Source organism: Chamaea fasciata, unplaced genomic scaffold (assembly GCF_029207755.1).
Source record: "Chamaea fasciata isolate MVZ Bird 193981 ecotype frontalis unplaced genomic scaffold, bChaFas1.0.hap1 SCAF_7, whole genome shotgun sequence".
NCBI lineage: Eukaryota > Metazoa > Chordata > Aves > Passeriformes > Sylviidae > Chamaea > Chamaea fasciata.
Window position 1 is genome coordinate 1,932,687 of NW_027094092.1, and position 12,118 is coordinate 1,944,804.

At 43.0% G+C, this 12,118-nt stretch overlaps 1 protein-coding gene across 5 annotated transcripts in view; it reads right to left on the reverse strand.

The window, feature by feature from the left end:
* Positions 1–12,118, reverse strand: part of MICAL2 (microtubule associated monooxygenase, calponin and LIM domain containing 2) — a 116,955-nt gene that overhangs the window by 66,075 nt on the left and 38,762 nt on the right. For all 5 annotated transcript variants that reach the window (XM_066187204.1, XM_066187203.1, XM_066187202.1 and 2 more), the window contains exons 3-12: positions 11,002–11,209; positions 10,253–10,369; positions 9,161–9,262; positions 7,185–7,340; positions 6,158–6,258; positions 4,246–4,503; positions 3,289–3,404; positions 2,088–2,214; positions 1,807–1,897; positions 1,566–1,713 (exon numbers count right to left, since the gene is read on the reverse strand). In XM_066187204.1, coding sequence (XP_066043301.1) covers positions 1,566–1,713; positions 1,807–1,897; positions 2,088–2,214; positions 3,289–3,404; positions 4,246–4,503; positions 6,158–6,258; positions 7,185–7,340; positions 9,161–9,262; positions 10,253–10,369; positions 11,002–11,209 — 1,424 coding nt within the window. The remainder of the gene's footprint in view (positions 1–1,565; positions 1,714–1,806; positions 1,898–2,087; positions 2,215–3,288; positions 3,405–4,245; positions 4,504–6,157; positions 6,259–7,184; positions 7,341–9,160; positions 9,263–10,252; positions 10,370–11,001; positions 11,210–12,118) is intronic.

Consider the following 12,118-nt stretch of genomic DNA (forward strand, 5'->3'; position numbering starts at 1 on the left):
AAAGGTGTTACACACAGAGTTTGAACAGGGACCTCCTGTCAAGGTCACAACTGAATTTAGCGGTGCACTGAATAAGTACATCACACATCTGGAACTCCGTTATCCACTCTCTAATCCGTCTTCTATGGGACCTATTCTAAGACTCTGATCTTTTGAACAGCTTCCAAAGTTCACGATTAAAATAAACATGTGAATAAATTACAAAGCTCCGGGCAGGGTAGTTTCTTTCTCCTCACAGTGGAATGTGAGTTTTTGAATCCCCGAAGAATTTCTCCTCTCACCCACCCACTGCCCATTTCTGGAGCTGGGGGCTGTCACTGGCAGCCTCCTCTCTTGCCTGCCTGGCTTTCATCTGGCCAAGTCCTCCCGCAGGCTGATTGAATACAAAAAGCCAACAAGATCCAAACACAATGTTAATTGAACAGCAGGAGGTCTGTTAGCTCAGGAAGATAAATGTATTGACTTTGTAGAGGGCAGTGTAGAGAACACGTTTTCCTCAGGCAGCAAACATTACTTTGCTTTCCACAGCCTCTCCCCTAAAAACATCTGTAATTCCAATTGTTCTAAACTAACCCAAGGCAAAAAAAAAAAAAAGAAAAAAAAATCTTATTCTTAAAATCTCAGCTCTGCCTCTGGCAAAACTGTACAAGCAAGCACCCTAGGTAGCACTTCTATTTTTTTCAATTTATCACACCTCATAAAAAAGCTCAGCCTTTCCTTTCATCCATCCACAATAAAGGGAGGTTGACAGTAATTCAGGTGTGACTCCTAAGGCTCTGCAGGAAGACAAGAGAATGCATCCACTACATTTTGGAGACTGCTGAGAAGAGAGAATCACCTCACTGACTGCACCCAGCAGTCAGTGCCATTTCCTGACACCTGTTACACACTGACCCTCTTATATCTAACTATGGGACATTACAGAATATTCAGATGCATGAAGTTGGGTCATGCAGCACTAGGACCCCAGAAACTGTGCCAAAGGGGAATGCTGGCTCACACTCAACCCCAAGGGCAGTTAATTTTCAAGTGCCCATGTGAAAGGACTCTATGCTCTCCTGGACAGAGTTGTGCAAAACCTCCACAGTCCAGCATTTCGCTCCTTGACTGTCCCAGCAACCAGTACAACACACGGAGGGTGGCTCATTGCAGGCTCACCCAGCATTTCTGTGACTCAGGACTGTGCTTCATGGCTGTGGTTTCAAACAGACACTAAAACCTGTCTCCAGGGATCCGGGAACACAGCCCTACACATTCCCCCAGAACTGCAAATTTCGTTTTAAATAGACACACAGCTCCCACAGCCATGATAAATCATACGGTTCAAAGCCTCCCCGGCTCTTTGAAAACACATATATTTCATTTTAAATGGCATGCAAGGACATACAGAAGAAACAAAGCAAACCCAACCCCACCCTGCCTACCCCCCAAACCTGGCCATGGTGTGCACTTCCTCGCAGAAAGAAGCCACACAAGGGCACTGCAGAGTGTCAGGGCTGTTCTGGGTGGTCTTACACTACCCTTTGACAAATGCCTCTCCAAGGAGCTCCACAGATGCCACTTACATGAGGTCGGGCCTGAAGCGATGGATGATGGCACAGAGAGCAAGGCCACTTTTCCAGGAGGTGGTCAGGTCAGTGACATTAACGTTTCTGTATCCCTCCGTCTGCTTCTGGCACCACGTCAGAAGCTTGTTAGGCCGAATATCTGACTCTGCAGAAACAGGACAGCAAACATTTCAGTCAGCTTTGGCCTGCTCAGAAGGCCACAAATGTGAAGCCACAGCAAACAGGAGATGCCACTCGCCTTGTCTTGTGAGGTTCACTGATCTTCTAATGGAGCTCACTCTTTCAAGAGGACACTGCTGTAGCTCATTGGTAACATATAACTGTCTCACCTACAAGGAAAAGCAATTACCAGCCTAACATCAGACAAAAAAAACCACTTTTGTTTCCAGGTTAACTTTATCAGCAGCTGCTTCTAAATTAAGGAGACTCCTGGAGATTTTGTTTACACACTCCTTGCAGCTCTATTTACCCTTGACAAAAAAAGAACTGATTCCACAAGCAAGCCTTTTAAGCACTGACCTGGTGAGGTCGAACACAGCTCGAGTTCAAGTTTGGGTATCTTGTTCCAGGGTCAATGGTGTACTGGTCAAAGTTCTTATTAATATTTTCAGGGGTCGTCTGAGGCAAGAGTCGATAAATGCTCTCTCTTGAGCAGGAAAAAAGATGCAAGAGTTATGTATTAAAATAAATATTTATTATATAAAGAGACTGGGGTTTTTTTTGCAGCTGCCTAAACCTTACTTTGGTTCTCTCCCAGGACAAGTGTTATGGATTAAATGCATAATGCATCCATCCCATTTCTTATCCCCACTCAACAGAAGGATGCCAGACAGAAAAAAGACAACAAGATGGACACTTAGAGCTTATGCCCGTATTTTCCAGAGGCAGGAAGTGAGCACGAGAAAGAAGGAAAAAAAATTTAAAAAAGGAGGTTACATCATCCAGTCATCTGGTTTTGCTTTAACATCTACTCAAGGAGTAACTTCTTTACCACATAACAAGACTAAATCCAGTCATCCTGCAATTCCTATAACCACCACAGCTTTTTTTACTATGCTGTTCAATTTTCCGTGTGGGACTAGGCTGTGTCTGAGTCATCCCACAGGCTTCTATCTTAAAACTTATCAAAGTGCTGTAGTCAGTAAAGCTCCTGCTTGCATTCCCACAACCATGACTCTTCCTCTTACGTATCTGCCCCAAAACAGCGTGGGCAACTGCAGCAGAGCAGGGTGGCTGCCAGCAGGACCTAAGTCAGCAACTTCAACTATCAGACCACGGTGACACCAGGTCTGCTGCTGTACTCAGCAACAGATCCTCTTGTTCCAGTCAAAAAAAGCTTCTGGTGAAGCATTATAACAATTCTCCTTTGCCACGTATTTATCGGCCTAAAGAGAGCACCACTAAGCCAAACTGCGGGGTTAAAACCACAAAGACCAACTCTGAAAGCTGTTAGTGTTGAAGAATTTATTTACACTACTTTCAGGATTTTTTTTTTTTTTTTAATGATAAAAAGACCAGGTGTTGAGACGGCTGGAGGTTTGGGTTTTTCAACACAAGGTCTCTTCGGTTTATTTCTCTAAGGATCGCAGTTAAGTGACACAAATCAGCGATTTAAACCCTAAAAATAGTTCTCCCGATAGCTTTCTGAAATCCACTGCCTCCTAGTACTGCAGGGGCTCTTTGAAACACTGGAAATGCTGGGGAGCAAAGCAGCACTCACCGTTCAGCCAGGATCTCCAGCGGGGGCTTCCCCTGCGCCCAGCTCCGCACCATCCACGCCGTGTCAAAGGCAGCCAAGAAGCCTCTTGCGCAGCCAGTACCCATCGGCCAGAAGGGCTGCAACAAGCATTCACCCTTTAATTCCTTCTACTTCTCAAGTTCTTACTGCAAAAGTAACTTTCAACGCAAATCTGGAGTCTAGGGTTTCATACCGTCTTGGAAAAATAGCCTCGAAAGAGTCAAAATAAAACACGGGCAACACCTGCAGGTTTTAAATGTGCCTATCCTTTAAGTCTTAGGTAGGGGGAAAAAAGATCACTTTTTTCACTTTTTCCTTCTTTTTAACTTCTGTGTTTAAAAAAAAAATAAAATCTTAGCCTCAAAAGGTAAAGGCTGAGGAAAAAAAAAAAAAAAGAAGACTCAAGAATTATTCAAAGGAAAAAAAAATTATGCCCTTCTCACCTCCTCAATTTGTTTTGGACTATTCTTTTCAAATGCCTCAGGCTGTCAGCATGGGTTTAGGAAAAAAAAAAAAAAGAAGTTGCAGCGTACACTTTTCACTTCAGAAAGGAAAAAAAAAAGGGAACACGCTAAGGCAAGGAGACTGCAATAATAATTTGGATCAAGTTTTTGTCTATGATGGAATTCAGTAAAATTATGCCATGCACCCAAGCTGAGGACACGGAGCTCACAGTTTTCAGACAGAAACACAACTTGCACAAAGCAAAACGGGATCTCAGCCAGAGGCTGCCAGCCAGGCATTAGCTATGACAAACTATGGCATAAAAAAAGGAGAAAAGAAAAAAAGGAGAAAAAAGTCTATTCCAAAGAAGGTACCACTGTCTCAGGGCATGTAAAAGAGGACATTTTATATTGGAGGACGGACTGAACGGTTGGATTAAGGAAATAAGATAAAATAAACCTGAAAATACTACTTGGAAGGCATTCCAAGATATACCTCAAGCAAACTATCTCCAACAAGCGCCACCAGGAGCTGATGTCTGTGCCTCTCTCTCACCAGCGCAGCGTTTTCAGATGCATACATGGAGGTAAAATCAAACATTGCTACATCTGGCTGGCCATAGTGATTAATCGCAAAATCCAAGGAAGGCAGCTGGTAGTTGGTTGCAAAGTCAGCAGCTTCTCTGGCGTAGGACAGCAAATTGTTCTGGTTCACATTTTCCCCACAGAGCAGCAGCTCGGTATCAATGGAGTCCTGGAAGTAGAGAAGGATGTGGGATGGGAGACTCCAATATCCTTTCTGAATTGGAACACCGCAGTCCCACAGCAGGACAGGGAGCCACACACCTCACAGCCACAAGAAACAAGTGACACTTGTCATCTCCTCCAAAAAGCCGATGCACAAACACAGGTACTGCCCCAAACAGAAACTCCTCTTGCCCACACTGAACAAGCAGCTCTGCTTGCAAGAGAAGATTACAGTTCCTCCCAGTTCCTTGGTGATGTGTTGTTTTCAGAACACTGCTCGCCTCACACCAAAAGATGTTATCCACATCACTGCAAGGCATTTCTGCACACATGCACCCCACATCTGAAACCGCAGGAGAGCAGGAACACTGATGCTGAAACATGTGGGGCTCAGCCTCAAGGTTTGACAAGACATCTGAGTAACAACACCACATTCAAACCTGGATCGTAGGATTGTAGCAGCTTTTCTGTGGCTCATTTTTAGGCTGGATTTTTTTTTTTTTTTTTGGCCCGAGGGGTGAAGGACCTTGCCTTTACAGGTCATCCTGCTTAAGGGCAGTGATTATTAATAAGGCAGGTTCTATTTCCAGCCTAATCGTGGATGAGACCCCCTAATCACAGATGATACCACAGAACCGCTATTAGCCCAGTTGTTCCAGACAGACTGGGATGGTTTTGTTTTGTTATTTTTTTTTTTTTTCCACTCAGAGCTGAGTAGGTCAGGAAAACAGCTCTGATGAGCCACAGCTGCTGCTCCTCCGCTCCAAACTCTCTACAGATGCCCTGGGACTGCCCCCACCTACAAACACCAGCCCCATAACCCCAGGGCCCCACCGGCCACTCCCCCAAGGGATTCTGCCCTTCCTCTCTCCCACCCTGGTTGGGCATGGACAGCAGCTCTGGCCTGGAAGCCCCTGGCCTCCAAAAGGGCAGGGAATCATGGCACTGAGCTAAGTGGTCCCATCAGAAAGCCAAGAGCCCTTCTGACAGCTCCCCACAAGTACTTCCTTCAGGAAATTACACTTGGCTGCTTTGGCACTGTCTGACTTTGCAAGAAAAATTGCCCTCTCCCGGGTTTCCAGGAAGGGAAATTTAAGTGGTGCCGTAACACTTTTTAGAAACAAAAGAAAATAAACCCTTTATTTTACAGAAGGAGGAAAAAAAAAAAAAGATTAAGAAAAAAATACCTCAAAATCCCAAGTACCCCTGAAAGGTCAGGCCACCGTGTTTATAGCCTTCTTCTATCATGTTTTACCCACTTTAGAGAATTTGCAATTTAGCCTAGGGTAGGTTTTTATGCTTCCTCCTTTGCCTGATAAAACTGGACATAGCTGTGCTAAGTTCACCCTTATTGAGGTTTTTATCTTCTGCTGCGATGATCCCACCACACATTCCCAAGGCGAGTCAAGATCCCTTTTCAGCCAGTTTCGGAACTGATTAATTTAGGAAGTATTGTTTCCGGTTCTCTAGAGGAACTTTGAGCTGACTGAAGGGAAAAGCAAATTCTAGAAACGTCAGAGTAAGATCCAAGTGACCTGAGCTTGAATGAAGCCTTTAAGTCTATAAGCAGCCTCTTTAACATACAGCAAGGTTTATGCAGATGTTCACACTTACTCCGTGCCAAGTAAGTAAAATAGGGTTTAACCAGCATTTTTACATACGTTAATAATCACTCCTTTGTCCAGAAGACTCTGCTTTTTTGCTGTCATCACAAAATAATGCGTGCTGTCTTTATAGTAAACAATATTCTCCAGGTCAATCCCTGAAAAGAGATACACATTTGTCACCAAGCCCGTGTCATTTACTAACAACGTGGGATTGATCCCGGCAGGTGCCTTTCCTTCTTGGGATGCGCTCCCTCTCCCAGCTGGGATGAAGGATTAGTGGGCAAAATGCTATGAGACAAAACAAGAGAGGAGATTGGTCCCACCCAAGAGGAGTTTTTCTCAGCACAGTTTAAAGTTATTCAGCATTCTTTCAGGGAACAGCCAGTCACCTACAGCATTAAGAGCTCCTGAGGTAGAACAGGGAGCCAAGGGAACAAAGTGTTTTTTGGGTTGCTAGGGCCCTGGCATTGGGTCTGACCCAATTACAATTACAATAATAATTAAAAAAAAAAAAACAAAACCGTAAATCAAGAACAGAATTGATTGTACTGACAGTGAATGCAAGTGCTCTGAAACCCCTTTCCATTAGGATGTGTTTCACAGTTTATATTTTTAGTATTTATGGCAGATTTTAGTTCTTCTCAGTTTATCAGCTCCGCACATCAAAAAGCAAGAATAAACTCCTCCCAGAAGGGCAGAGACTTTTTCAAAGGGTTTAAGCTGTTCAGCATGCGAACAGATAGAAACAAAACAAATCATGTCTTAAGGGAAAATCCCTGGGCCCTGAAAACGCTCTTCCAAATTTGTTCAACATAGCAGACATTTTTGCAGTTGAGAAAAATTTAAACACTAAAACAAGCCATGACGTGGCAACACCCAAGCTAAAAAACTGTCCCACTGTACCATAAATGGACATCTCCATCTGCAAGCTTCTGACATCAACAACATTTTTTATCACTTGGAAATTTTTTATCCACGTTATTTAAAACTGATGTTACCAGTAACAAGAGGACGGCCTGGCACACAGAGTTCCCCTGCTGCCTCTTGTATTTGGTAGTGGAACAAATGAGGATGCACCCACCCGTTTCCTCTTTCAGGTCCTGGAAGAACTTCTGGTTGAAGATGAAAGCAACCCCACTAATCTCTTCTACCTTGGCTTCTGCAGTTGTGTTTCTGTTTATGAAATTGGCAGTGATGGCAATAGCCAGCTTTCCACGAAATTCCTTCCTCCTGAAGCCTGGAGAGCAAAGACAGGAATTAAAACCACTGCAAACTTCAGACTGGACTTTCAGGGAGGGTCAGCTCAAGGCAGCTCAGTATCCTTCCTACACTTCATCAAACACCATGCCATCAGTAGATTCCACCATGCCTCCAAAATTCCCTTGAATGTAAAGAGTCTTTTCTCCCCATTTTCAGCTGCAGAACTAGAGCTGCACTGCATTCAAGATTAAGTGTCATTAAAAAATGGTTGGGTGGGAAAGAAGTTAAGGAAAAATTATGACCAAAGAAAAACATGGAAAAATTTTTTTGACTTGTCTGGAAATGGAACAGGTCAATTTCATTGGAGGGAGATATTTTTAACATGCTAAATGGCAAGTTAGGTATTTGTTATATGAGTGGTAAACAGATCATGAAAAAAGATGCAAGAGATCAGCAGTCACAAGCAGCAGAGAATGATGTGAAAAACAGAAACCTCTGTAGCAGTGCTTAGGTGCACACACCACCAGCTAATAAGACTCTTCACAGGTATCTGTGATTGAAAAATATTCAGTGGTTTAACTGTTATATTTCCAAGGTGAGACCAACTGAGAAGCGCCTTGCTTCATCTTTGCTTCCGCTTTTCAGAGAAAAAAGCCCTCTAAGCCACAATCTTGCAATCACGCATTGAAGCTTTTCCATCTCCGTGTTCCCCTCATCCATAATTAAATTATAAAGTAGGACAGAGGATCCTTGGAGTATCTTCAGCCCACTGCAGATGACTTCATAGAATATGTTGTTTTACAACAGGAAATAAATCGGTTATGAATTTTTGTCTCTGTGCTTCTTGACATGTTTTCATTATCGCACTGGGATAGATTTGATAAGACAACACCAGCTTCTGTAGATATCTTCAGTGCACCAATCACTCCCCTAGATCTTGGTATGATGATAAACATTAACCTCTCAACAGACTCTGCAGCTAAGATAATGATAATAATTAGGTTTTGTTGGTACCTGACTATTTAAACGGTTTTTTATGTGGGACAGCTGGACAACAATGTAGGAAAATTTCCAGCACAGCGCTATAAGGAATTAACTGTAAGCACATTGTGGTTGGCAGATAAAAGAATAAGCAGACAAACTATGAAGCTAATAAAAAAAAAAAAAGTGCACTTGGAGAACGTAAACTAGCATGGATATAATTAGAATTAAAAGGGAAATACATAATTAACAGGTGTGATCCTGTGATGCAGAAGCAGCTTATCCAGTGTGTCTCCAAGAAACACAGCTCAGGTGGTCTGAATTCTCAGCAGTGACTCAGATCAGGAAACATTTACCCCCTCTCCTCCCACACACCTTGGAGCTATTTATTATCTTTTGCTATTGTTTCTAAAGGAACTGCTTCCGAAGCTCAGTCTCATTTACAAAGAAGCAATGCCTCTGCTGCCTTCATTAAACACCTGGCAGTCACCTTTTGGTCCTGAGTTCAAGCACACTGGGCAAATTCACGGCACAACAGCAAAGGCTGCGCAATTCCCGACACGTATCTTGTCAGCCTCCTTCAAGTTAAATCATCATATAATCGCTTAACCTTGAAGCAAGCCCAATGGCACCACGATGCATTCTGCAGGCAGTGCAGAGACACAGAGCTCAGAAGCAGTAATGACATTAAATACCTTTTATTTTTGAGCTATGACTTAACAACACCACCAGAAGGTACCACGTAAAATAACAGCTATCACACAGACTTCCATGGATTGAAAAGGTAACCTGCTGCTTTGTGCTCTCCTCTGAGTTTCAGATCTTTCAAGGCACCCTAAATACCACTAATAAAGCTAATAACACACGCTCACCCACCTTCCAAGGTGTTCCTGCGGCCATCTGCACCAATGATAACATCAAATTCATACTCTGACAAAGGGTGATCCATGGGGAGAAATTCAGCCCTCCAACCTGTCTCTGAAAACACAAATAATGTTTATTAACTCCTCAGTGGAGAAGTGACTTCAGAGTCTGGGGAAAGGGGGCACTGAGATAAAGGGTGCGTTTCTCATCCTCTGGATCACCTAATGCAGTAACTTCCCCTCAAAGCCACACCACAAGAAGATGCTCAAGCTCAAGCATTTGATTCTCACTGAAATAACTCCACAGCCACCTTACCAGGGCAGTATATACATGTGGTTACAGCAAGGAAGAGCTGGCTACTAAAAGAAGAAAAACAGCATTCCATCATCAACGCTTTTAATTGTCCTCTAAGTAGAAATTAAATGGAGGCAGACTCACAAAGCTAAATTTAATCTTTTAACAAAGCTGATTTTGTGTGTTTGTACTGTCCGTATTTTAAAATGATATATATTTTAATAATTTAAACCAATATACCTATTCTACTGTCACTATATGACCCTTTGAAGAGATACCATAGTGTTTCAATTACAGTAAAATTTTAAAATATTTTCGTGATACCACATCCTAAATACTAATATTTTTAAAAAAACAGAAAATTGGAAATCTTTTTCTATTGTTTAAAAAACTTACATAAGAAAGCAGATAAGACTTTGGGTGCCAGTGGGAGTTAGATCAAATGTGAATGCAAACCAAGGCCCTGGGCACTTAATCCATCCTCAATATTTATATTATCAATCAAAATCTGTTTTTGCAAGAAGATCCCGAGAAGCCACACCAGACTCCCTACAAAGCCTCAAACACATGCCAGAAGGCACAGTGCAAAACCTCAGCTTCTCAGCCTGGCTTGTATTTTAAAGATTTATCAGTGCTCTGTCACACTGATACTTGTCATGCCTGTAACTGCAAAGAGGAAGGCTGGTTGAATAAGAAGGCCAAAAAACTCTGATTTCTTTAAACAGAGCTTGACTGCCTCGTACGCCTTGAGGTAACACCTGGCACGAAAAGAAGTTGCTGTGAACAGGGCTGTGTTATGATAAATAATACTTTGGTTTTCTTGATCTTCGGGAGGCTCCAGGACTTTCACAAACTCCAGGTTCACGTGAATTTCGACTCCCAGGATAAGTGCAACTTTGAAGAGGATGAGCTGAAGCTGCCGAATACCTGTGGGGAGCAAGTGACAAAGATGTGTTTGATAAGTAAGCAACTCCAGCTACCACCAGCCTGCTAGAGAACTGAAACTCACTGCTAGCACTTGTGCATCATTTCTATTCCTCATACTGCAGTGAATGCAAACATAGCAACCACCACAGGATGTTGTTCCCTTCCGCCTCCTTTTCCTCTTGCAGCACAACCTCGTAGGCAAAACTCATTTCAGTTGAGTTTCTTAGAATGCTTTGGTAGAGGTTTGCCTCTTAATGATATTTAAAGGATCTGCTAACCAGCATATTTTAGAATACAAAATTTTACAGCGTATTTCCCTGTAAAATAGTCCACTCTGCTATTTGTGTCTACCTTCAACATACCGGAATAAATATAAATATTCTTCACACCTCACAATCAAACCCTGTTGTTTAACCGTACCAGACTGACAAAAAAATCTGCTCCACAAGTCTGTAACTTGTTCTATTGCCACTTGGCTTAAACAAGAGCATTTCTTTTCCTCTCTGTGTGCACACATGCACTTGCACGTGGTTCAGGCAGATGAGCTTTCTGCCAAACCAAGAATGCCTCCACCAATCTTCTGATCCTGGTAACCTCATACCCGAATAGTGCCCGTGCCCTCGGATACTCACTGATGTGATCAATAGATCCTGCACAGAACTTTCCATAAAATTTCTTGGCTCCCAGCCCCCGGAGGTCGTGGATGGTGAAGGGCCAGAGATGCAGCACATTGTTCCTTGAGAAAGTGTCCCGCTTCTCCACGACGACAACCTTGGCTCCCAGGAAGGCAAGCTCTATGGCAGTCCGCAGGCCACAGGGGCCACCTCCAATAATTAAACACTGGCAGAGAAAAGGAGGAGTGTGACACGGGGTTTTCTTTTCTTTCCACACACTTTCCAGCTTACTTTATTGGTGTGACTTGAAATACAACTGGACTTGCACTACTGAGAGCACAAACAAATAATTTACTTCAGTCAACAAGAAGGAAGCTCGTTTAGCACGTGGTGTTCAGCCTGGTTAAAAAAGAGGATAAACTGTGCCTAATGCAGACACAAAAGCGTCTGATGAAGAGAAGTAAGAGAAAAAAACCAGCAAAAAAAGCCAAACATTTTTGAGCATCTGCTTGCACATTTCTAAGCCTCATTCAGCATTCTCAAGTGCTTGCAGTAAACAGCATTACAGCTGTGTAAAAGGGAGGGGAAAGGAAATAAGTGATCCTAGCGTAGGCTTTTTTTATTTTAAAGAGGAAATGGGTGTACATTCACTAGATTTGTTGGACAAACCTAAGATAAGCCAGCAGCCTTACGGAATTAGCTGCTCTCTTTCAAGGGTGGATGCAACATCCTGGTTCACCTACTGATGTAAAGCAGGACATGCCAAGGGAACTCAGCAAACTTGTCCTGCTCTGCCAGGGCCAAGGAACTCATCCCATCCTATTTCATTTCACCCAGCTAAACATCCTCACTCTCAGGACAATCACATATTAGGGGCTTAAATCAAAGTCTGGACATCCTTGGAAGAACTGCTTCCAAAACAATCACAGAGGGCTCCTGCCCAAATTTTAGTTGACAGCTGTAATTTTTCACAGACTAACAGGCAAAGGATTTCCAGAAAGCCAACTAATTAAACCCCAAGCATATCTAACGCTTACATTTCCTTGACTGATTACCAAAAACCGATTAGAAACAGTCCTATAGCTGGACAATGCTGTTGTTCCATACCTCCTAGGAACCCCCTCCACTCCTCCAA